Raw genomic sequence first — 23,706 nt, forward strand, 5'->3', positions numbered from 1 at the left:
TGATCTCAGAACTTTGTCAAGCTGGGTCTTAAAGGATCCAAGTGATTCTGCCTCCAACATGACTAGATAGCCCATTCCATACCCTCACCATTCCATGTGTAGAAGTGATTCCTTCTGAGTCATTCTGAATTCTGTTGCTCCAGTAGAATTGGAATCCTTTTCTCCAGATCAGAATCTTTATCTGTATACATCTTGTTGCTGGGTCTTATTGAGTACTTTCTGATTCCAAAGAAACGACATGACAAGGTAATCTTTAAACTGGCCTCACCACTTTCAGGCAGAGTTAATAGGGCACCATGAGTCTACTGTACAGAACTATGCAAATTACAGCAAAACACTTCCGGAAAACATAAAACTAGCCTAATATGTGATCAATACACTGCCAAACATTTGTATGCCATATCTTTGAAAAGGCTTGTTACGCTGTCTTTATTGCATCTGTATTTTAGAAGAAGGTAAATCTTGCAGTACTGCAGTACAGCTATATTATAACTAGGGCTTCTGATTTTCGGTTTTAACCGATAAAACCCGATAAAACACCTCCGATACAAAAAAAAGAAATCGGTGGATAGCCAATAAACACCGGAAAAACTGTGGAAATGGTTAATCAATTCACGTTGACTTTACCCTTTTCCCATTAAAAAATAAAACCTTCCTGACTTGTATCTATCATTAATTCGTTCTGAATACTTTAAACCCGCCCCAACTACTGAGTGACAGCACATTCCTACATTTTTATTGGAGACTCCGCTTGCAAGATTTAAAACGAGATTACAATGAGGAATGTCAGCGGGATTTAAAGCTGTATTACAGATAAGATACGGAATTGTGGGGAAATGTAAAAAAAATGCCTACACACAAAAACCTCAGAAGAATGTGCACGTGACCATAGGGAGATTTCGTTGTGGAAGACAGCAAAGGAAGGAAGTACAACTTAAGTGTGCAAGTAGTGTTGAGTTACTACTATATATAGTTTGATAGAAAAAAAAATGCTCAAGCATTTTGGAAAGTAACCGAAAACACTAATTTCATACAGTATATCAAAAACAAAAGCCCCGAAAAAAAACTACTTACATAAAACTTGAAAATAAGCACTGAAAAATACAATTAATAAAAAAAACGATAAACAGAAGCCCTAATTATAACCATAGGTTTAAGCTGCAGTTTGATATTGGAACCCGTTGAGACCGAGTTTTATAGCCTGGTTTCATTATGCAGATAAGAAACACAGTCTAACGATATGTTTCTATTTGCCACTGGGACTGACTTGAAAGCAGTCAGCACCAGATTGGAAATGAAATGGATTTCAATTGGGACTCTGTCAACCCCAGTTAAGATTGGGTACTAGGGGAAACTCAATCTCTCCAAGTTCCTAATGAGCATCCAATGCGAAGGATTCAGTAAGCAGGTTTTCTATCTCAGAATTGAGAGGTTGAGGTTGCAATCCATTAGCACATCAATGACATTTTTCAATTTAATAAACAGTTTAAAAAAAAAAAAATTCAAGCAGCTTTAAAATATAGTGCACAAACAAAACAGTACGCTCACAATTACCAGACATTATCAAATACATGATACATTAATATTGGTGACTAGTTGACCTACCTACTTTTACCTGAACTATTCAACTCCTGTCAAATTAGTAGCTGGTTTAATGATGTAGCTAGAAACACAGTCTTAAACACACATTTGAAGTTATTTATCCTGAATCTACAAGCTCAGGTTTAGCAGTCTACATGCTCTGTGGTAGTTTACTGCATCAACAGTGAAAACAGCTCAATCACCCCTGAGCTAAACAGCTCTGAATAGCCCCACTGCCCGACCCCCCCGTCCCCTCTCCCCAAGAGCAAAGCCAGGGGGCGACTATCTAAAGTCAAGATCACTGACATGTTTTTCTCAGGCAAGAGCGTGTAATTGCACAGGGAGCAGGCCTGAAGCATTCACAGACAGATAGCCGGCCTCTCTCGGGACTGAATGTCAGTGAGCCAAACAAAACTCCCATTGATATTTCAATAGCTCCTAAACCCTACCAGAGCCAGGGAGAAAAGAAAAAAAAAAACAACAGACATTCCGATAGTATTCTGCAAACCCTTTGAAAGATTCCAAAACGCTCTAAAGCCCCCTTTTTTCGGTTATTGTTTTATTATGAATGACATATGAGAAATCAACCAATTACTGTCAAGGGTTTGTCGAAGTTCCAGTACGTCTTATAAAGTAAAAGAAAAAATACTTTATGTTTAGTTCCGGAGTATGATAATCGTTTTTGGGATTTATAAAAACTGTGTTTAGGGTGTCTCTTATTTGAACAGAAATCATTTAGCACAGTGCACGGTGTAAGGTTTAAAAACAACAGAATTAACTACTTTGTTAGGCTATAAGTATGAGACAGCAAACCCCTGGAAAGAGCCCTAGATGCAACACCAATTGTCCCGATGATCTGGAGGTATTGGGAGCTTCTTGTCTGTGTCGCCTCTATGCCAGGTATTTATACTCTAGCAGAGCATAGTTATCTTACTAATTATAATAGAAATGAGTTATTCAGCTGTTGCTCTACACAGGTGCAACCAACCACACACTACTCTCTTTCACAAGGTTAATGTGGTTAATTGTTTACCATATTCCTCCTTCCCCATATATTCCTGCACTTACTTTATCACTCAATATTGTAAGCCTAAGACCAATAAGACACCACACACCGCGTAGGTCAATTTCAACGCTGCCTTAAATTGCTGCTAGCAGTTTTTTTTATTGCAGGACCCAATTTCGGTTTGACTATTGTTTAAAGAATGTTTTTGTGTTTTGATTGAAACACATGCAGTGACTTGACTTATCATAGCAATATAGTTTTAAACATATTACCAATGTTATACTCTCACAGTATGTTGTCATAACTGTAAATCACCTAGGGTACCCATTTCTCAACTTTTACAAGACAGCATGTAAAGAGAATTTCTCATCTACGCATTGTTGTGTATTCAGATCTTGCTAACAGGAATCCTGTAACCCACTCTGAACACCAACATACATTTCAAGCAGCTTAAGAAATCCAGAATATAACCTAAACAAACATAAAATGTCTTCATACACACACCATTTTTTTTTGGTTTGGTTTAAAATAGCATTATAACCCTCCTTGTTTTTTATTAAGTGTTCCCACCTTCCCATACTATGACAGGAGTGCATATCATGAAGCGTTAGTTCCCTTATAAAAGTTTCCCATAGTAAACTGCATGACTCAAATGAATAACCCCTCAAATAAAGTGCTTGTGAGAATGTTCTTATGCTGAAAGGGGTAAGCATTATTATTATTATTATTATTATTTTTAAAGCCTTGGGTACACATTAAAGTATTTCACAGCACCCAGCAATAGGGATAGAAATGTTTCTCTTACCACGGAACGGGTGGGTTTTTGACCAGCAGCCCCTGCAAGAAGTCCCACTCTACGCTAACGCACTTCCCCTCGCTAACAAATGGTGCCACCGCCATCCTCCACTCTGATTGGACAGCTGACTAACGCAGGCTCTGATTGGCTGGAGCTGTAGATGGCTCTGACTTCCTACAAAAAGAGCCAGAAATATAGAAAAAAAAAGATAAAAATACAGTCACTCTTCAGACAGTTACCTTAAGTATATCCATCGATTTATACAATACACTATAGTTTTGCTAAGGTTTTAGAATCCTTCTTCTTACCTCTTATTAGGACTAGCAATAGTACTATTGGGGCTTTCTTCTTTTGTTTGGTTCTGTTTGTACTGTATACTTCAATATGGAATATGCAGACATTTCAAAGATAAAGCTATAGAAGAAAAAGTTACTGCTGATCCTGGTAACAAATGACTTCATGCTCCAATGGTCTAGCAACATGTGAAATACATCTAAGGTGTATTTCTTTATAGGTTTGTATTGAAAATATTTTCAGATCTCGAATTCATGTAAAAACAAGGGACAAAGAAACATTAGACAATTGATTTAAAGCATTGGATTGGACCTATAATTGTGTAAAAAAAAAAGAGTCTCTCAAGCTGTTGTCTTCTCTCTATAGCTACAGTATTTTTACTACCAGATGCACTACTAAACTATTAAAGATACTGTATGTGGTGACTGTTGGAATCATTCCATGCTAAACTAAATCACCCAATCACCTAGGTTAAAGTGGGAAAAGAGTAGTTACGGATACTTTCTCGTCAGTGAGATGGGGTTAAAAGCTCTATAGCCACACATGCAGACAACTCTGGTTCTTTTGTATCGTGGCTAAGATTTGCACCTAGCATCCTCTCTGTTACATGGGCACACAACACGGGAATATATTGTAATCAGATTGCCGTCCTATAAAGGGGGGAGGGAGGAGGGATTATAACCTGAGCACATTAACGGTAAAACAACTACTGCTGTTAAAAATACAAGACAGTCTGGCTATAGCCAAGGTTTTTGTTCCCCTAAAAGGGTCTGTCTCTCAGTGCTAAGCGTGTTTATTTCAGACACAGAAAGGCTGACACACACACACGTGCCTCCTGCACACCTCCCTGGTCCCAATGAAGTGACAATGCAAGCTATGCTGTGCCCAACCTTAGGGCAAGAATCTTCCAAACTGACATTTAAAAGGTTGGTGCCCCTCACAGCTCTGAGCGCGTGTGCCGAAGGGCCCTTCTGCCCTATCGAGTAATAACCACACACACACCATCACTGTGATCAAACAACACACACACACACACACATATACCTATTATAGGTGATATTAGCTTAGAAATGCTAAAAGACTTCAATTAAATAAGAATGTGTTCAACTAAGAGTCTTTTTAAATGTCTTTAAAAGTCTAGTTGAAATGTATTAGTATTTCTAAATAAAGCTCATTGATGTTTTAGATTTCTGAATTCAGGGGCATACAGAGGACCTTTAACAAGGTTTTGTAATGAGCTGCATTAAAAGAACTAGATTTACACTTCAAAATACAGTTACTGCACATTAGCCAGCAACTACACAGTTACACTGTATTTCTCATTTACTGATATTTCCAACATGCACTTAGCAGAGTCTTGATATAAATACGGGCATCATGGGAAACTCGTTAAACGAATTCAGATCATTTAGATCTGTGGTGCAGATAGACAACGCGGAGTGGCTGTCTGATTTAACAGAGAACATCCTAAATCCTCACAACATGTCATTGCCTATAATTCCTCAATGATGTGACACCCTGGTTAAGGTGCTTCGACCTGAATTCAGAAGCTCTTCTAGTTGTCAGCCATAGACATATGTAACCCTGGCCCTCCAAAGTGTCATTATAGAAGAGCCAGTGAAATCCACTGAACAGGTAAAAGAGATCAAGTGTTTGTTGTATCGCTGGAAGTAAACGGTTGTCCAGTCGATGGAACTGAAGAGTAGCTCCTGAACTTCTGAGGTCAAAGCAACGCAGAAAATATCCAAAAGCAACAGCAATAACAACCGCAAAGAAACACAGATTTTAAAACCATGGTTGGAACTCCTTCAAGGGGTTTGCCAAGCAGTGCGCCTAAATTAAGCAACATTTTTCCAAACCTTCATTTGGAAAGAATCTTTTTAGCCTGACTATCTTCCACTTCACTGACAGCAAGGAATGCTGGGTGTTGGAAGATTCATTGTTTTCAAAGCGTTCCGTTTTACAGCCCCCAGTAACCTCTCCATGACCCTCCTTCTATAGAAGCCTGACAGCACCTCTCCAATTAACAGCAGCCGACTAACGAACACACCTCTGTCGGAGAACCAATTACAAGCTTTTTAAAAGCATGTCCCCATATATGTACAAAACACCCTACATTAACATTCATTTTACCAAGGTCCCTTTGTGATACTGCAAAGCACAAACAATAATAATAATAATAATAATAATAATAATAATAATAATAATAATAATAATAATAATAATAATAATAATACATTTTACTGAACCAAATTGAAAAGATAACTTCAGTCAAATCCATTTATCATCACAGATTTCATTTTGTTTTTTATATATTAGGGATGGATGCGACAGTCCCTTCCTATGCTGTAGTTAAACTTCACTGCAATGATCATAAACGGCCATCAGACCTTGTTACCTACAGCACATGGAAGTTATCAGGTAACAGGAAGCAGCAGTGTAATATTTGGATCAAAAGATCACTCAGAAATTTAAGAAAATAAATAATACAAGGCACAGGTGAAAAGGCGACACACACTTATTCTGCAATATTACCCAACACAGTTAGAATTACTGTATTTGACAATACGAAGCCACAGCCAAAGGATTCCTATTCAAACTGTGGAAGTTATTGTGATTTTATCCAATGAAAAAACATTATGGTTCTGTATTAAACATAATAAGGAAACACATAGCAATCTCGGGACCTGATCCTCCGCCACTCATCTATCCCCATTATAACGCTGCTGACTAGAGACAAGGTTAAGAAATCGAGCAGTTTGTGTTTCACCATAATGAGAATAAGCAGAATGAAATTATAGGGCAAATGGGAGCCATGGCTACATAGCACTTTAAACCCAGTATAAAAGTGTCACCATTCTAACCAGAAACCACTGTCAATGTAGACAAGGAAATGGGCATTTTATTTCCTTAAAAATGAGTTTTGCTTTCTTATGTTCGTGACAGAAAGATTCTTGTGATGGTGTTTTAGGTTGGTTACCAGGCACTACAGACCAGTTTTTAACCAATCCGCTTCTAGCCATTGACATATACAAAGTACTGTATTGGTTCTCCCTCTTTTAACAGCGATACTGTACTGGAGTATGCATTAGTCCGATGTAAAGACAGCATCTGTTTGCTGTGAAGTACCAGCTGTGCTGTTGACCAGGGCGTTTTGATATGGCAGCTTGGAGATCACCAGTGGCTCTGCCTCCCTGATTGCAGTGGGTATTTGCATAAACTGTGGCATCAATTTGGCTCAATTACTGCCTGTTTACAACTGGGAATTATTAATTAAACCCTACAGCTGCTGGTGATATGTTAAAACTGCATTATTCCTGGAGAAAAGTTTTTTTTTTTTTTTTTTTTAATACTACAATAATGCTTCAGTGTCATTGTCAAATGTTTTCTTACTTTCTCATACTTCAAAATGTATGGTTGGCTGTTTAAAATTAGGCTGCATAAGAAAATGTGGAGACTGAACTGCTCCCTCACCCCCTAAGAGAAAGGGCGCTCCCTCTTGTCCAGGGCAGGCTTGAGGCATGGAGACTGAACTGCTCCTTCACCCCTTAGAGTAGGGCTGGTCTTCCACAGTTTAGCGTTATGTACACTAAACTGTGGAGAGGTGTACATCTGTACACCTTCTGTACAGAGGTGTGTGAATGATATGGGAAGCAAACTAAAAATGTAAAACAAAAGGAAAAACTTTTTTTTTTTTTTTTAAATAGTGATTTTACAGAAACATATGCCAATACTGTCAGGGTGCACCCTTAAACATATTATTTTTAAAATATGCAATCCACAATCAGATTTTCATCTTTTATTAAGAAAGAAAGAAAGAAAGAAAGAAAGAAAGAAAGAAAGAAAGAAAGAAAGAAATTCTGTGTCTGTTTTATGACTCATGCTATTTCTCTGTTCTGTGAAGACAGTAGATCAAACCTCAAGGGAGCCCCAACCCGCCTTGCTTTCTATAGGTATTTGCATAGCTGTGGCATCGATTTGGCTCAATTACAGTACGTTTTCAGATGGGAATTATTAATAAACCTGACTGCAGCTGCCAGCTGTATGCTCAGCCCCCCTAGTGAAAATGTTTGAATTTGCAAAATGACGATCAAACATCAAAATAATTGCATGTTGTTTATTCACCTCTGTATCCAAAATTGTCAATATTTCATTTACCGAGGCTCAATGCAACTAAGGAATTTGATAAAAGCAGCAATTAACAAGAAACTTCAATCCAACCAGACCACAACAGACCCTGCCCACGGTGGACCTACACCTAACGACAGTGTAGTAATACACAATCCGCAACAGCATGTGTTACAGTATTTTAGAAAAGACTTCATTTTATTTCTTAACAGTATAATCACAGTTCCGGCATATCCATAATCTAATCAAAAACATAAATATTACTAGATTTTGTTTCTAATGTTTGTGTGTGTGTCAAAAACAAACAATAACATATTAAATAAATAAATAAATAAATAAATAAATAAATAAATAAATAAACGTTCATTTGCACTGTACGTAATTCACTGGACATTTCCCGAACACCTGAAACTAAATGAATGGCCATGATCTCTTAAACCAATTTTGGATTTTGTGAGACTGACAGCCAGTGCAAGATCAATGGATTTCAGTGAGTCAACACTTGTGCATCCAAATTAATGTCAAGTGAAGGCTGTTGTCAGATCCAGGAGAAATATAAAAGCACTCGTCAATATGATGTATATCACCAACATAAGAATTGACTTCTTTTTCACACAAGCATTTCAAAATACCACCACTTAATAACAGCTACAAAACAAAAAGTAGTCTAAATTGGGTTTTCAAATAGTTCTATTAATACTCTGATATATTATTATTATTATTATTATTATTATTATTATTATTATTATTATTAATAATAATAATAATAATAATAATAATAATAATAATAATAATAATAATAATAATAATAATAATAATAATAAATGAATTACTCTATGCACCTGTTGTCTGATTTCAAAACGTGCCTGTGTCGTCTAAGGAAAAAAAATAATAACGTGCCTTTTGCTGAAAAATGTTTGGACTAAACACAAGCTTCTTTTTTTTATAAGTGTAAATAAAAAAACAAAGGTGCATCATACAGTGTTCGCCTAGCTGGCTAGATACAATGATTAAACAAATATGTCACTGACTGAACGCAAGGTTAATGTCGTCTCAACGGTTTTAATAGTTGTGTGCGTATACAGCAAGGTTGATACATCACATGTAAAAAGAAAGAAAAAAAGAAAAAATAAACAGTTTTGTATCCTGACACAAACACAGTTTGTAAACAAATACAAACTCTTTTTTTTGTTTGTTTTTCATCTTTATAGTTACGAAAGAGCTTGCATATGTAATAAATAATAACCATCTACTGCTGTAAGTAGGAGTGTACACATGTTCACAGAATGACAAGGCAAGCAGGTTTCATTGGGGGCTGTCTGCTGCTGCCCATGCAACTGAAACTTTACCTTTGATTAATGTAAACACATTGTAAACACACTGTACGCATTCATATTAGCAAAACTATGGAAGACGAGGTTATAGTAATAAAAATACACCAAAGAATTATATATTAAGCATAACAACTCTTCAATGAGTGAAGGAATACAAATTGATGTCTAAAACTACAATATTTTGTTATATGTGTGTGTGCTTTATTTCACCTGTTTCTCAAAAGAATATAGATAACCAGTCAGCCCAAATCTGCCATTGTGACAATCATATTTTCTGTATTGCAAGTAACTCCACATACCCCCTCTTGTTCATTCAAACCCCTCTTTCAGACCCAGAAGTAGGATACAAGTTCCACTTACCTGCCTGGCATGGCTAGCGGTGCCTCTGAAATGCTGGTCCCTTCTTTCTTGGCAGCGTGATACAAAAGTGAACAGGACCACGCTGCTGGAATCAGCAGACACAATCAATAATCCCCATACAGGAGACTGGACGATGCAAGGGCACAGAGCTGCTCTGGAACCTACACACACTTAATGTGCTGGTCCTGGTCTCAGCAATCGCTCAATCCGTCTCAACTAAGGCTCATTGTGTTGCATTTCCCTGAAAATAAGGACTGCTTGGTCATTTCTTCCCTTCTCTCTCTCTCTCTCTCTCTCTCTCTCTCTCTCAATGCCTGCAATCAAATGTAGAAGACATGCTTGTAGAGACCCTGTCCGTTTACACACACACTCTCTCTCTCTCTCTCTCTCTCTCTCTCTCTCTCTCTCTCTCTCTCTCTCTCTCTCTCTTTCTCTCTCCCACTGTCAAAGCTGCTTTTCAAATGCTGATTTTTCAGCTAGCGTGGGGGGGGGGGGGGGGTCTGTGTGAGGGGGAGATTCCATCACATCACATCCATACATGTTCTGAAATCCCCCCCCCTTCCCTCTCCCTCCCTCACACTTGCATGCTACTCAGAATATTGATACAAGCTTTCTCTCTCCACCTCTTTGTGTCATTCATCCACTTTCTCCTTAGAAAATTGATAGTCCCCCACCCTCTCTCTCTCCCTAATCATTCCATCTCAGTCACACTCCACTCAGAATATTGATACACTCTGTCTCTCTGCCATTCATATACTTTCTCCTTAGAATATTGATATAGTGCGTCACTCTCTCTCTCTCTTCTCCTCCCCCTCACATTATCCTCCTTCTCTCTATATAATTCAATGTTCACCTCTCTCGCTATTTTAATGATCTAAACAGTGGTGGATCTAAATACCGCCACTCTTTATAGACCCACTAAACATTACTGCTGTGCATACAATACATATATAGTGAAATACGATTCGTGGTAATCAGGGTTATAAATTTAGGATGGCGCTATTAAGATCAGTCACTGTTTAGATCACTAAAATAGACCTGTTTCTTATCATATATATTTTAAAATAATAAATAATAACATACTGTATTGCAGATCCTGAGAACATTAGCTATATTCTTATCTGTGGGGTGCAAGTCATATTATTCTCCATTCTTAACAGAGTCCAAATTAAAATCACACTGCTAGATGGGGAGATGATGAAAATAAGAAAGTTATTTAACAGTTGGGAGGGGTCCTTCACCCGGTAAAGGTAGGGCCGTGTGGTCGGCAGGATAAGTCATACAATCAGGGAAGCGCAGGTTTGCATCCTGGCTGGGCAAAGTTGCAGATCTTTGCTGGAGATTCCACAGAGAGCGTTACATTGGTACAGGCGCCCCTGCGGGTTAAGGAGGCAACATTGTCAGGGACTGGGTCACCTCACCTCACTGTAGTGGCTCCAGTGGACACCTGCGGGCTGGCCCGACATGCACCGTGGAGCTCCTGGGTGTAAAGTGGCAATTGGTCTTGGCAGTGGGATCAGAAGAGGTACACTGATCTTCAGTTCAACTGAGCTGTTGTAGGGGTTTGCTGGGTTAAGTAATTGGACATTCCAAATTGAAAAACAGGGGGGGCGGGTGTAAAATAATTCTTGATGTAATAAATAAACAATAAATTAGGGCACTGGGAATTGGAAGCTGAATAAATAATAGGGTTCTATATCCGTTTTATAGGTCGTTTTAATAGGCCCCCCTTAATGAGTTTCCCCTCTCTCTCTGTTCTTCCTGTGTTCGTACTTTAGCAGACATTCCACCCTTTTGTTCCGTCCTTCCCACTCACATTTCTCCCCAGAATGTTAAGACTCTCTCTCTCTCTCTCACAGGCTACTCCCAGAATACTGATATCCACAATCTTTCTGCCTCCCTCTCTCCCTCTCCAAGCTCCTATCACTGCTCAGAATATTGATGTACTGCCTCCCCACTCCCTCTCCCCCTGTCATTCTCCTCAGAATACTGAAGCAGTCTCCCCTCTGCCTCCCTCTCACTCACAGCGCTCACCAATATTGATCTACTGCCAGAACCACAGCATTATCGGCAATGGCAATGCAAAGGGAACAAGTATGGCACAATGGTCCTGACACAGTACTGGAACTGACATGGTACTAGAACGGATTACCATGTTCATGTTTTTTGCAAACTTTCGTGTGAACAAAAACCAAGCGTCCCCGGGAACGAGGAGTGGCTTGTAAACATGAAGAAGAAAAAGCATGTGATCTGTACCATTGTTATGAGGTTAAAACACTGTGGCAGTGAAGCGGTTAATGTTTACACTTGTAATAAAGCGCGAGCGAATCATAGAATACAGCTGTAGTAAATAAAATCAATTGAACTTCAATTGAAATGGGCTTTTTTGAACTAGTGCAATGTTAGTCTCCAGGAGAAAAAAATGCAAATGGTATAACATTTGCAAGAAACGTATTGAGTCTAGGTAGAGAACTGTTCAATTAACTACCCAAATTGCATCTCACTAGTTTAACAGCATAGAAACAGAGGCAAGCTGAACAAAAATTCATTTTGGGGGGTTTTCTTGAAGTTTTTTTTTTTTTTTTTTTTTTTTTTTTGCTGAACACAATGTATGTTAAATTGTTTGTTATATGAAAAATAGAAACGCAATGAAAAAGATCTACTAATTATGAGTTGTATTGCCACTGTTGCATTACTATTGAAAAGAATTAGGTGAGGACAAATGACAAGTAAACATCTATAATTGTTATTGTAGTTTGCTTGAAGGAGCTGGTCTGTGGAGTCAATGCAAGGCTAATAAAAGGCTTCAGGTGCAGGCGATTTGTTTCCAACATGATATAATTATTTGGTTCGCTGCAATTACTTTAAAAGTTTTTTTTTTTTTTTTAAAAGGCAAGAATAAAAAAAAAGCATTTTAAGACCTTGGCTTTGTCGTTGTCGGCTCTAAGATTCTGGACAGAAGCTGGAATTGTAGCAGTAGCCATTACCTCTTTAATAAGCCTGATTGTCTGAATGTCTGATTCCCAGCTTGTGCTGGCTCTGTGCCTGTGCGCCCGCAAATTAATTATTACTTTAATCTTCCCAGCGCTCTGTGTAATCGCCTCTCTCCGCTCTCACTGCGATTGTAAACTGGCTCCGAGCGGCCAATTAATTCCAACACTACCAACCCCTCCCCCCCAAACAACAGGATCTAATCTCCCTGCCAAACTACATTAATCTGTGTGATATCCCATCCCCAGCGAGCAATCCAGGAGTGCAAAGATATGCCCCGATTTAAATCTTAATCCCCATCCATTTGCTCCATCACAAGTGTAGATGAAACCAAGAAATCATTTTGAATTCAGTGCGGTTCTTCTTCATCAGAAGCAGAAATACCAAGATGGGTTTGGTCTCTGTCACAAAGGATTACAAATAATCTGAGGATACCGATACCATGGTGACCAGCTTCCTCATCATTCCAATATCTCCGAGAACGATGGTTTCCATTTAAAATGTTTCGGTCCGTTACACACTCTACATGGTGGGCACGATAACCGCCTTGAGTTTTCATTCATCAAATTGAAAATTCCTAACCGAATTGGTCCAGACATGAAAACTAAGAATTCTTTATTGCATGGACACAGAAGCTGAAAATATAATTTCAAGACCAGTTAGATTCCTTCATCAGGTAAAAGTAGAGTGGAGAAGTAGTGAAGATTGTGGCTGTCCTACAGAAGGGTCCTGAGACTCATTGAGCTCCACAGTTTGGTTGTTGTCCCATTCTCCCATTTAAGGTTCTTAGTTTGCAATCTTTAGTCTTAGTCGTAGACGCAAGTGGAGTCTTAATGCGGCAAAACTGATGTGTTTAAACCGACACGTGTAAGGAGAAGAAAAGCCCTACAGTGTCTCTATAGTTGCTTGTATGTATTTTTGTTTTTAGTAAAAACCTTTCTTTTTGGTTAGTGATATGTTTTTGGTAACTCTTTACATTGTGTCTCAAATTACTGTGCATTTACATAGTAGTTACTTAGTAAATACATGAGCACTTACACATAATTACAATGTTATTATGCATAGTCACAATCTGTAAAGCAGAAACAGCAACAGAGGATAATCGACAAACCTGCATAATACAATATTATTATTAAACAACAAGAACTGAAATATCCTCAAACTGCAGATATAATATCACTTTGCTAGATTAATGAGCTCAAACAGCTGTTTGACAATGCGTTTTTTACAAGGCACGTAGACGCACACACACACATCTCCAGAGCCGACCTGGGCTGCTCGATATTCCAGCCTTGTCTTTCTGCAGTCTGCAAAAAACTTCAGAACCAAAATCTCATTTCTCCTCAGTCTCACTGATTGAATCGTGTATCAGGCAGACAGGAACTGCAGCCCTATAGCCCCTCAACAACACAACAGACAGGGGGGTCTGTAGCATACCCTGTCCTTACACCCCACTGAGTAGAGATCAATAAATAAGAATGGGGTCTACTGAACTGCACAGTGGTAGCAAGGGTAGCTAGAACAGACTACTGGAAGAATAGTATCACAGTGCTACTAATGGGATCACATTGGAATCATTCTTATTCATTTTCATTGGGGATTCCAAGTCCTGCAACAGAACGATAACCAGCCCTCATGAAGAGTCAGTTCAGTACAGTAACAGCAGCCTGTCGCCAAGATGACTCAGAGTGAAAGCAACATCTAAATTACTTGTATTAAAATGACTGGTCATATAATAGCTATGACTGCAGGGCACAGTGTGGTGTACTTAGGAGACAAGACGATTATCTCTTTGTATGCTCTATGCATCCTTTCAGTTATTGCCTGTACTGCTTTGCAATACCATACAAATGTATTTTTATATAGCGCTCTTCACACCATGGTATCCCAGAGTGCTGTGCAAAGTTAAACACAAAACCAGAGCGCTCATATGTCTAATAGTCCAGCTACAACCATTTACTCTAAAGCCATAAATATTTGCAAGCCTTTTATTATGAGTTTGGTACGAATATCAAATTCCACTAACAATACATACTTTGTATATTGCAACAGGTCGCCAACATTTCTGGAGCAAAATAGGTTTTATGGGTGTGATTCGCCAAATATTTTGGTCGCAAATATTTTGGTCGCAAATATTTATGGCTTTACAGTATTTAAAAGCACATTACTTCATTGCTGTGCAGAGAGGTTTGAAAAATCTCATTAGAATAGCATTATAATACCACTGAAGAAACTGCAAAAATATTTGCAGACCACATCATGCAGACTAATCATGTGACATTGTGACCGTTCAACTGTTGGCCCCAACTAATTTGTGTTTGGAGTATTAAAAAAAACAAACAAAAAAAACCCTGATATTCAAGAATTAGAAAACCCAAACATGACTAAAAAAAAACCAAAACAAGAATTCTCCTAAACTAGCATACAACTAGACATACTGAGGCACCAAACAACCAGGGGAGAGAAAGAAAGAGGAAACTTGTGAGGGAGAAAGCAGGTGGTCAAACAGGGTGACAGAGCCAAGGGGGGGGGGGTCAGCAAAGTGACCTGACGCTACCTCCTCTTTCAATAACGTTACCATGGTTACTGCTGCACAAACAGACATGATGTAATTTGGAAGGAGTATTGCAAGTGATGTGGGGGAGGGGCTTGAGGGTGGGTGTTTATGCAATTACAATCTCTGTTTGAGAGCAGGTACAGTGTTGTAACTATGTCCCCAGTTTGTATTCAATGATCTGCAAGATCAAAAATGCATTCAATGTTCACTTAACAGGCTTACCTGTCATATTGACTCAAAACATACTGACAAGTACATCACAAGATTTTTAAATATTTCTACTACTTATCCAATTGTGGTGAAACTTGGTAGGGCTATTAGTTAACACTAAAACAATGGCTGCAAATTCATATGAATTACATCCATAGTATCATAAGATTGCATAAGAGTAATATATGAATAACAAATGGGTTTGTTTCATGCTGAAGGTACACTAAAATGTGAATAATTGATAAAATCAGTTATATCAGGACGCCTTGGACTACAAGTCCTTCTTCAGCTGGATGGAAAAAGCAGTGCTGTAAACAAGCTGTTGTTTTAAACAAGTCGTCTTTCAAAAGAAAAGTTCTGGAAGATGGTCGGTGTGTCAAGGAGTACACATCACACTAAACCATGGAAGAATGTAGTAAAAATTCATCCATATGTGAGTGTAAAATAAAAGCTGATTACTGGACACTGTCTGTAGAGCAGTATTTGACAAGTTTTCCCAGTGGTTTGCGAGGCTATTCGAGGTATTTCTGTCTGTCTCAAACAGGCAAAGGCTTTGGCAGGGTTAGAAAGTCACCTGCAATCAGCCATCGTCAAAGGATTAATTACCAGGTCCTCTCAAAGGCTGATTGAACAGTTTGTCGCGATTGAAAAAGCCATTACACCCCCCTTCTCCTCAAAGCGTGCTGCTAATTGGACATCGATTGTGGCTGCAATCTCTTTTGAATATCTCCCTGCTATAATTGAAATGGAATTACTTGCCATTGCTTAAAAATAAAAGGGGGAAAAAAATACATTAACATGGCCAAGGCAAACCTAACCTCCATGACTCGTCTTTCATTCAAATCCTTAGTGTGAAATTGTCAAGAATTTCCAGAAATAATTGCAATATAACCCCCATGCTGTTACATAAATAGCATAGCGGTGGCTTACCTGGTAAAGGCACTACAGTGTGTTGTGCAGGGTGAGTCATACAGTCAGGGCAGGTTTGTGTCCTGGCTGTACCAACTTGCCAATCCAGGCTGGGGATCCAATGGTGAACATTGCAATGGTCTTGACACTCCTGTGGGTTAGCAAAGAAATCAGCTTCTTCACCACAGTATAGCACCCCCTACTGGGCACCCAGTGAGTTTGCGTGCACATCTTCAGGGCTGCTCTGTTTTGTCCAGGGGCTGGTAGCTCACAAAACTCTTCTGGCAAGTTCCTCGGCTGATCCCATTTTTGTCTGACAGGCGAGAATTACTGTATATAGTTTGCTCATTTTCGACTGTTTTTTTTTTTTTTTTTTTTTTTTTTTTTTGCAAATAAGAACTCTATATGCATAACATGCACACTAAAGCTGTCCTGTGTGATGAATTGAATGACAAAACTGTACTGTAATGATGTGTTTTTTAAGAAAATTACAATTTTTATTCCAACTGCCAAAAACAATTGTTCTTAACAACAGTGTCGCTCCTGTTTATCAGATTAGTCGGCCCACAGCTGGTATTGTTCAAACCTGAAGATTATGTTAAAACATGGCTGTGCCCCAACCGACAGCAACAAGACACGAAACCCACAAGCAGATGAGAACTATCAAGGTCAGTACATTAGGTCTAGAAACAATAATGCTATCGTCCTTCTTTAATTATGAGATCCAGTACCTTTTTTGTTTACAAATTAACCCCTGGTGGTGTTATTTAGCTTAGCCACTGTGTCTACTCTGTCTTATCTTATGATAACCGTAGGGGTTACTAGAAGTAAGACAGGATTTCTGTCATACTTTTTAAGCATTCAAAATTCCCAGAACTACTTAATTGGTTGGTAATTTGATTTTTGTTTTGAAGTTGAAATACAATTTTTAGGGTATGAAAAAAATAGAACTAGTCATAGATGTATGTGAGGTCATACAATACACTCCTCCCCCCTCAGTATTCTATATTGCTCTTGTGGAAGTTTTTAATCAGCCCGGTAATCTGCCAGCTGATAGGGTCTGAACTGGGGGCTCGTCCGAGATTAGGGGGGGGTAATGAGAATGGTCCCAGTGGAGCAGGAATCATTAGAGAGCAGAGAGGAGTGAGAGAGCAGGGACAGAGAGGCCTGTCAGCTTTCATGAGGGGTCTTCGTCTCACTGACACACACAGGCACTGCAATGGGGGCTCATCTGGGATTAGGGGGAAATCAGAAAGGTCCCAAAGGAGTATGAATCATTAGCGATGAGAGTGGAGTGAGAGAGCTGGGGATGAGGGTCTGTCAGAATCGATCACAGAGCATCCCCTCACACTGCAGCTGGGACACAGAACACTCCAATACGGAAGGAGGCCATTTGGCCCATCTATGCTCGTCTGGTTCCTAGTAGCTGATTGATCTCAAAACTTTGTAAAAGTTGGATCTTAAAGGATCAAAGTGAATCTGCCTCAACATAACTAGGTTACCCATTCCATGCCCTGAACACTGTGTGAAGAAGTGTCTCCTTCCCTCTGTCCTAAGTCTGTCTCCATTTAATTTTCAGCTGGTTCTGGCTTCCATGCTGCACTTGAAGTTTTGGTTAGACTCCTTTTAAGATTTTAAAGAGTTCAATTATGGTCCCCATAATTATTTAAATACAGTTCGATATTCATGAAGTGGACCAGAGTCTAAGTGGAGACAAATCTTGTGTGATTTTAAAATATTTACTTAAAATAATGGCTTAACAGCACATCTGTGTGTTCATCGGTACGAAAAAAAAAATTCTGTATGCTATCTAATCGCGTAATAACATATTTTAATATTGTTGAGAATTACGCAGTTCATTTTGTTATGTATAAAAACCAAAAGGTTTGAATTGATAAAGATGCATTACAGAAAACAGAACAATAATAGAACTAGGACTGCAAACATCAGAAAAAGGTAAGGGAAATGTTAGACATTAGAAAAGCTGATAATATACTCTATGCTGGAAATCTCTATCTCTCAAGAATCGATTGTACAGTTTTATTGCTGTATTTCTGCTTCATTGCTCATTTACACACTAGTTACGTATGTGCGAATATCTCTGAAGTAATGTGCATGACTAGTTGCATAGTCAGCCTAGAGATTTAAAATAAACTTCAATGACAAACATTTCGACCAGAAGTGTTTTTCAATGTCTTTCAACATCTGTTTTCTTTTTTAACTCCTAGTTGCCATTGAATCTATTTGTTGTCAACTGCTACCATTTGTCATTCAATTTATTTCCTTTAGTATTTCTAAATGCAGCACAATTGAGTGTTGAAAAGTTATGGGTGAGGCCTAGTGATTTATCATGATTAGGGAAGATTTTGAATGTACATTTTTATTAGTATCATTAATCTCATCAATAACATCAGAATATTAATTTTGAAATCTGCTAGTAATAATGTTACTGCCCAATAACTACCTACAAAGTGATTTTTTTAAATCTAATGTTCCTACCTTTAATAAAGGATGTGAAATATTCTGCAATGCAGTCCCTTAATTAAAAAGAAACACACAATCAAAAGGTGAGCTGCATGGTTAAATCTGTTTGCATCCTGTCTGCCTGCCTGTCTCTCCTCTGACAGTGTTTAAGGTGAGCTCAGTTGACAGATTGAAAACAGCTCTGACAGTGAACACAGATTCAAGGGGAAGGTCTGATTGACATGTTAACTGTTATTAATGCAGGAGGGGATCTTCCTAATCCTGCACTGACACTTAGCATTGCTGAGGTGGAGTCTCACTGTCAAGGGGCATGTGATTGACAGAAACTTACTTTGCATATATACACAAGACCAAATACAAATGTGCTAGTGCCAAAAAAACATATACAGACAAGAATTCTGCCCCCTCCTGGCAGTGTGGGGAAACACAGACTGGATCTCACGATTATATTTTTCTATCGATCTCTTATATTTAAGTTTCTCATTTGAGGACAGGCTACTTTGTAATTTTTTGGAGCATCTTTAACTGCCATCATAATAGCATCTGAAGGGCTATATTTTCTAAATTAACAGTTACATTTAGACTTAACTCAAATCACAATGTCACTTAATGGGTTAATGGAACTAAAGTATATAAGCAGAACTTAGCTCGTCTATTGCCACACTTGTTTTTTTTGTCATTTTTCCTATTTCTTTGGACTTCAGTACATTGTTTAGCTTCATGAGATGTGATAAATATTAAAAGATGATGTTATTTAAAGATACATTCAAAATGGATGCAAAGTAGGAAGAATGAAGGTCCACAAGCAGATGTGAACTTAAAGCATATATGGGAGCTACTGTAAAATCTAGAAGCACAAACGCTATCCCTCTTCCTTCATTATAAGATCCACTAGCTTTTTGTTTACAGATCAACCCCTGGTAATAGTTCATTTCTGCAACCCCCTGGTAGGCATAATTCTTATACACCTTTGTCCTTTACGGAAGACCACTGCAGATTGATCATATTCAGTTAAAGCATTTAGCTGACTGTTCTATACCTCAGAACACTAACACAAGCACAGCTCTAGGACAACCGGGTTGTGATTGCAGGAGATCAGGCCTGGTCTCCAGAGAGCATGCTCAGTGTGTGTGATTGACAGCCGTGGCTGGCCTGTGTTGAGAGGGCTCAGAGGTCAAGCAGGGAGGCAGCTCCCCAAGCGAAACACACCAATCACCTCTCACCGTCGCACAGTGACCTCGCACCCTCATCTACATTCAAGCATTCATTAGCACCGCTGAGAAAAATACATACAAGAATCCTTTCTAATTGCCTCCTGTGCTTATTTCAAATCCTCAGGCAGATGCTGTTGTAATTTATGATTGCTGCATTATACAGTTGTCAGTAGTTCCCTTCGACAGATTGTAGCTAACAAAATACCTCCATAAATCTCATCATAGGTTTCAAATGAGTTATAGCAAACATTTCTCAGTTTTCATGCGTTATTCTCGAGAAATCTGTTCCACTTGCACATCCTAGGTCATTTCCCCTCATTTACTGGGTCTAAAAGATGTCAGTCAGTAGGTGACACAGCCTGGTTGGTGGAAAGAAGCCATCAAAGGTTTGGTTTGGGATAGGGATAGGGTTCTATCATGCAAAAAGATGTACACATTAAGTACATTGTAACTATGCATAATAACATTGTAATTATGTGCAAGTACACATGTATTTACTAAGTAACTAATATGTGAATACACAGTAGAGGCATTTAATGTAATGTAAAGTGTTACAGATTAAAAATGTTTCATAAAGCAAGCTCTTTTTTATTTTATTATTATTATTTTTTTTAAACAAATTCCAAAATTAAACTAAATAAATTCAACAACATTTTAACTAGAGGTCCTTTTTTTAGTATCTTCAATGCTGAAATGAATTTGGATTCACATCAGAGTAAAGCCTTCATTATCCAAACTAATTGGGACCAGATAATCAAATTACAACTATGAAAATGTTGATTTTCCCTATCAAGAAATATCTTAAAGATACAATTCAACCCACTGCTCTGTAAATACCAGTGACTGAAGAGCTGAATAGTGTATGTTCAATGAAAACGGGCAGCGGAGCACAGCACACCAGCACTGTTCAGATAACAGATGTCACAGTAATTGAGGTTTTATCAATGGGCGAGGTGGACCAAATAGGAAATTATTGAGGACCTCTTAACGGTCCCATTGCTTAACTCCATTATAACATTGCGTGTCTATGCAACTATTGATAAGAAATTATAAAACAAAACAAAACAAAAAAAAACACCACGCCCAAAACTATAAATACAATTAGTAATCAGTATTATATCCCCTTTGGTCACAATTTTTTTTAAAATTTTTAGAAATTTGAAAACAGTGTGTTGACTCTTTGGAGATCGAGAAGTTGCTGTGCCAAAACTTAGAAAAAAAAAACATATATGCATTATAAAACAGATACATAGATATGAAACTTAACATGTAATTCAAATGTACATTTATACATGACTGAAGGGGATATCAAATAAATATTATTCTGTACAGGTGGTAATCAGTTATACACACCCCAACGTTTTTTGCCTCTTCCTCCCTCAGTTCCTGAATCCGAGGCTTCCCAACGTTGCTGTTCTTGACATTTCCAGGAGCCGGAAGAAAGCCATCAGTTCTGGTTGCCCTTGGTTACCAGACGACCCACTTCCTGACCTTGTGAACTTTCGTTAGCCGAGTGACCTTTGCTCTGTGGACAATGTGTCAAAGCTCTTCTGTTTAATAATGCCCTCCAGACTGCATTAAAATAAATCTATAATATCTGTATTAAAATGAAGCAAAACCCAGCTGACATTCACCCAGTAAATGAGGCATATATGAAGGAGCGCACACGATAAAATTTAAGCAGCATTTACCAAGTACCCTTTATTGATTCCAATAATCAAACGACACACTTTTACAGCAAAATCATTATCATTAGGCACAATAAAGGCCACTAGTTATTTACAGAAATGAAGCAGTAATAAGTCACCTAATTTCTTGGAAGGCATCGGACACGACAGATAGCTTCGTTTCTCTTTGTGTCAGCAATGTTCCAATCAAGGTCAACTTCCCACAACCCCCAGTGTATTCAACAATATCAGTTGAAATCTGTTCATTACCCTTACATAGATTTTAACTGCAAACATGTTTCTTTCTATAAATTCGGGGTCTGCAATACATTTTATTTGACCTATTTCCATGCACTAGTGTTTCATGGTGTAACTCCAACACTACATGACAATGGTAAAAACAAAATGTCATTTTCATTGTGTTGGAGCGTCAACAGGATAGAACAACTATTAATCTGAGTAAAAAACAGTCACATAGGTCGACTGCCACTTTGATTATGAACATATTTTTCTGTAACACTTTGCTGTTTGCGCCCTATCAATACCCAGAGCATAATTTCAGCATTAACCAGCACAGCGGAGACGAGGGTTTGATACAGAAAAGTTGCCTCAAACTTGGTATCCCGGTCTCCTCGAAATCAGGTTTCAAGCCGCTGTTCCTGAAAAAGTGGCTTTGTGGTTCCCTCAACTTTATACAACATGTAACAAAACAGAGCTTAAAAAAGAGACACAGATGTGGTTTTAATTGTAAAATTGTTAAAACTAAAAAAAATGCTAGTTTGTAAAAATAGAACAATTAAAAGCAGTCTAATAATAATAATAATAATAATAATAATAATAATAATAATAATAATAATAATAATAATACGCCATTTCCATCTGATACAAACGATCCAATGCAAAGACATTTCAGATGGCTGTATCACATCAATATCACTATCAGAGACTACAGAATATATATATACTTGTTCCTTCTCGTTGTCATTGTATTTCCCAACATTTCTGAATTCTGTCTATGTAAATTCCACATTTTGCTCGCTGGCATCTTATATGCGGAAGTTACTGAATTTGAAATGCTCTCTCCTCGGCGTACGTGACTTAGTGTACCGAGTGATAACTAACCTCATGACACCTGTAACAGGTTAATATTCACAACAGACAAGTCCAGCACACGCTCATTTCCTCTGAATGGGAACATTAAAGGCATTGTCACACTTCACCATCTTGGCTGTGCTGCCCTCTAGTGTTTATGTAAAAAACAGGCACAGTGCAACATACTTAACAATACAGGAGCAGACTGCACATACTGTTCCGTACTTTTTCGTCATGCTGAGCTCTCATTTTGAATTTACGGGGGTGTATGTTACTGACACACTGGTTTATATAATGTCGGAGTGGAACCTGACAAAATAGAACATGATCCAGTGCTTTCTGGGAGGTGAATGGCCAATAGTCTGATACAGGAGGACGTACGTTCGCTGGAACTTCACGACTGACCTCATCCCAAAGGTCGTGGTTGACCTATGTGCCATTTAAAGGGCGGTGGCACACATTATTATTTTCTAATTATAAATAACGCTGAGAACAGAAGATTGGTCGTGAAGACGCCATCACAAGCTATAGTGTTAAAAGATTATTCTAGCCTTTTAAAGGTCGTGCAATAGATGATCCCTCTAGCGTTTGAAGAGTTGAGCCACATGTGGCTTCACCACAGCTGTATATGTAGTTGTACAAGGTTTTGTGACTCTTTGGCTGTGGTTCCAGAGGGTCTTTCCATTACAGGTTTATTAGGTGTGATTCAGTAATGATGTGCTTTAGGAAATGATCAGGGGTTTAATTAAATCAATTAGAGGCAGTTCACTTATCTGATAGGGGTAGAATGACTTCTAATTTGAGATGAACAGTCAATGTAAAAATAATCAACTAGTCACCTTTCCGATGTTTCGGTATGTTTAATTATACCGTTGTCAAGGGAAACAAACAGTGGAGGTACTTGAAAGCTTTTGATGTCATGGCAGCTACACTCATTTAAATCTATTAATGTGATGTCATGTATTACATAGTTAATGATGTCATTATCTACTGTTCCTTTCTATGTAAACCTTCAGGCATTGAAACTATTTAACCATTTACTTCCCCTTTAGTCGTCTATGTTGCACATTACCTAATTTTATT

General features: G+C 38.3%; 1 protein-coding gene across 2 annotated transcripts in view; it reads right to left on the minus strand.

Annotated features, from left to right (window-relative positions):
- The window catches only part of npas1 (neuronal PAS domain protein 1), a 40,537-nt gene extending 30,626 nt beyond the window's left edge, over positions 1 to 9,911 (minus strand). Inside the window, exons 1-2 of one of the 2 annotated variants that reach the window (XM_034024741.3) lie at positions 9,500 to 9,911; positions 3,393 to 3,557 (exon numbers count right to left, since the gene is read on the minus strand). In XM_034024741.3, the coding sequence (XP_033880632.3) occupies positions 3,393 to 3,487 (95 nt within the window). In that variant the 5' untranslated portion in view covers positions 3,488 to 3,557; positions 9,500 to 9,911. The remainder of the gene's footprint in view (positions 1 to 3,392; positions 3,558 to 9,499) is intronic. The other variant, XM_034024742.3, reaches the window with a different exon arrangement.
- Between the last annotated feature and the right edge of the window lie 13,795 nt (positions 9,912 to 23,706).

Source organism: Acipenser ruthenus, chromosome 7 (genome assembly GCF_902713425.1).
Source record: "Acipenser ruthenus chromosome 7, fAciRut3.2 maternal haplotype, whole genome shotgun sequence".
NCBI classification, from domain to species: Eukaryota; Metazoa; Chordata; class Actinopteri; order Acipenseriformes; family Acipenseridae; genus Acipenser; species Acipenser ruthenus.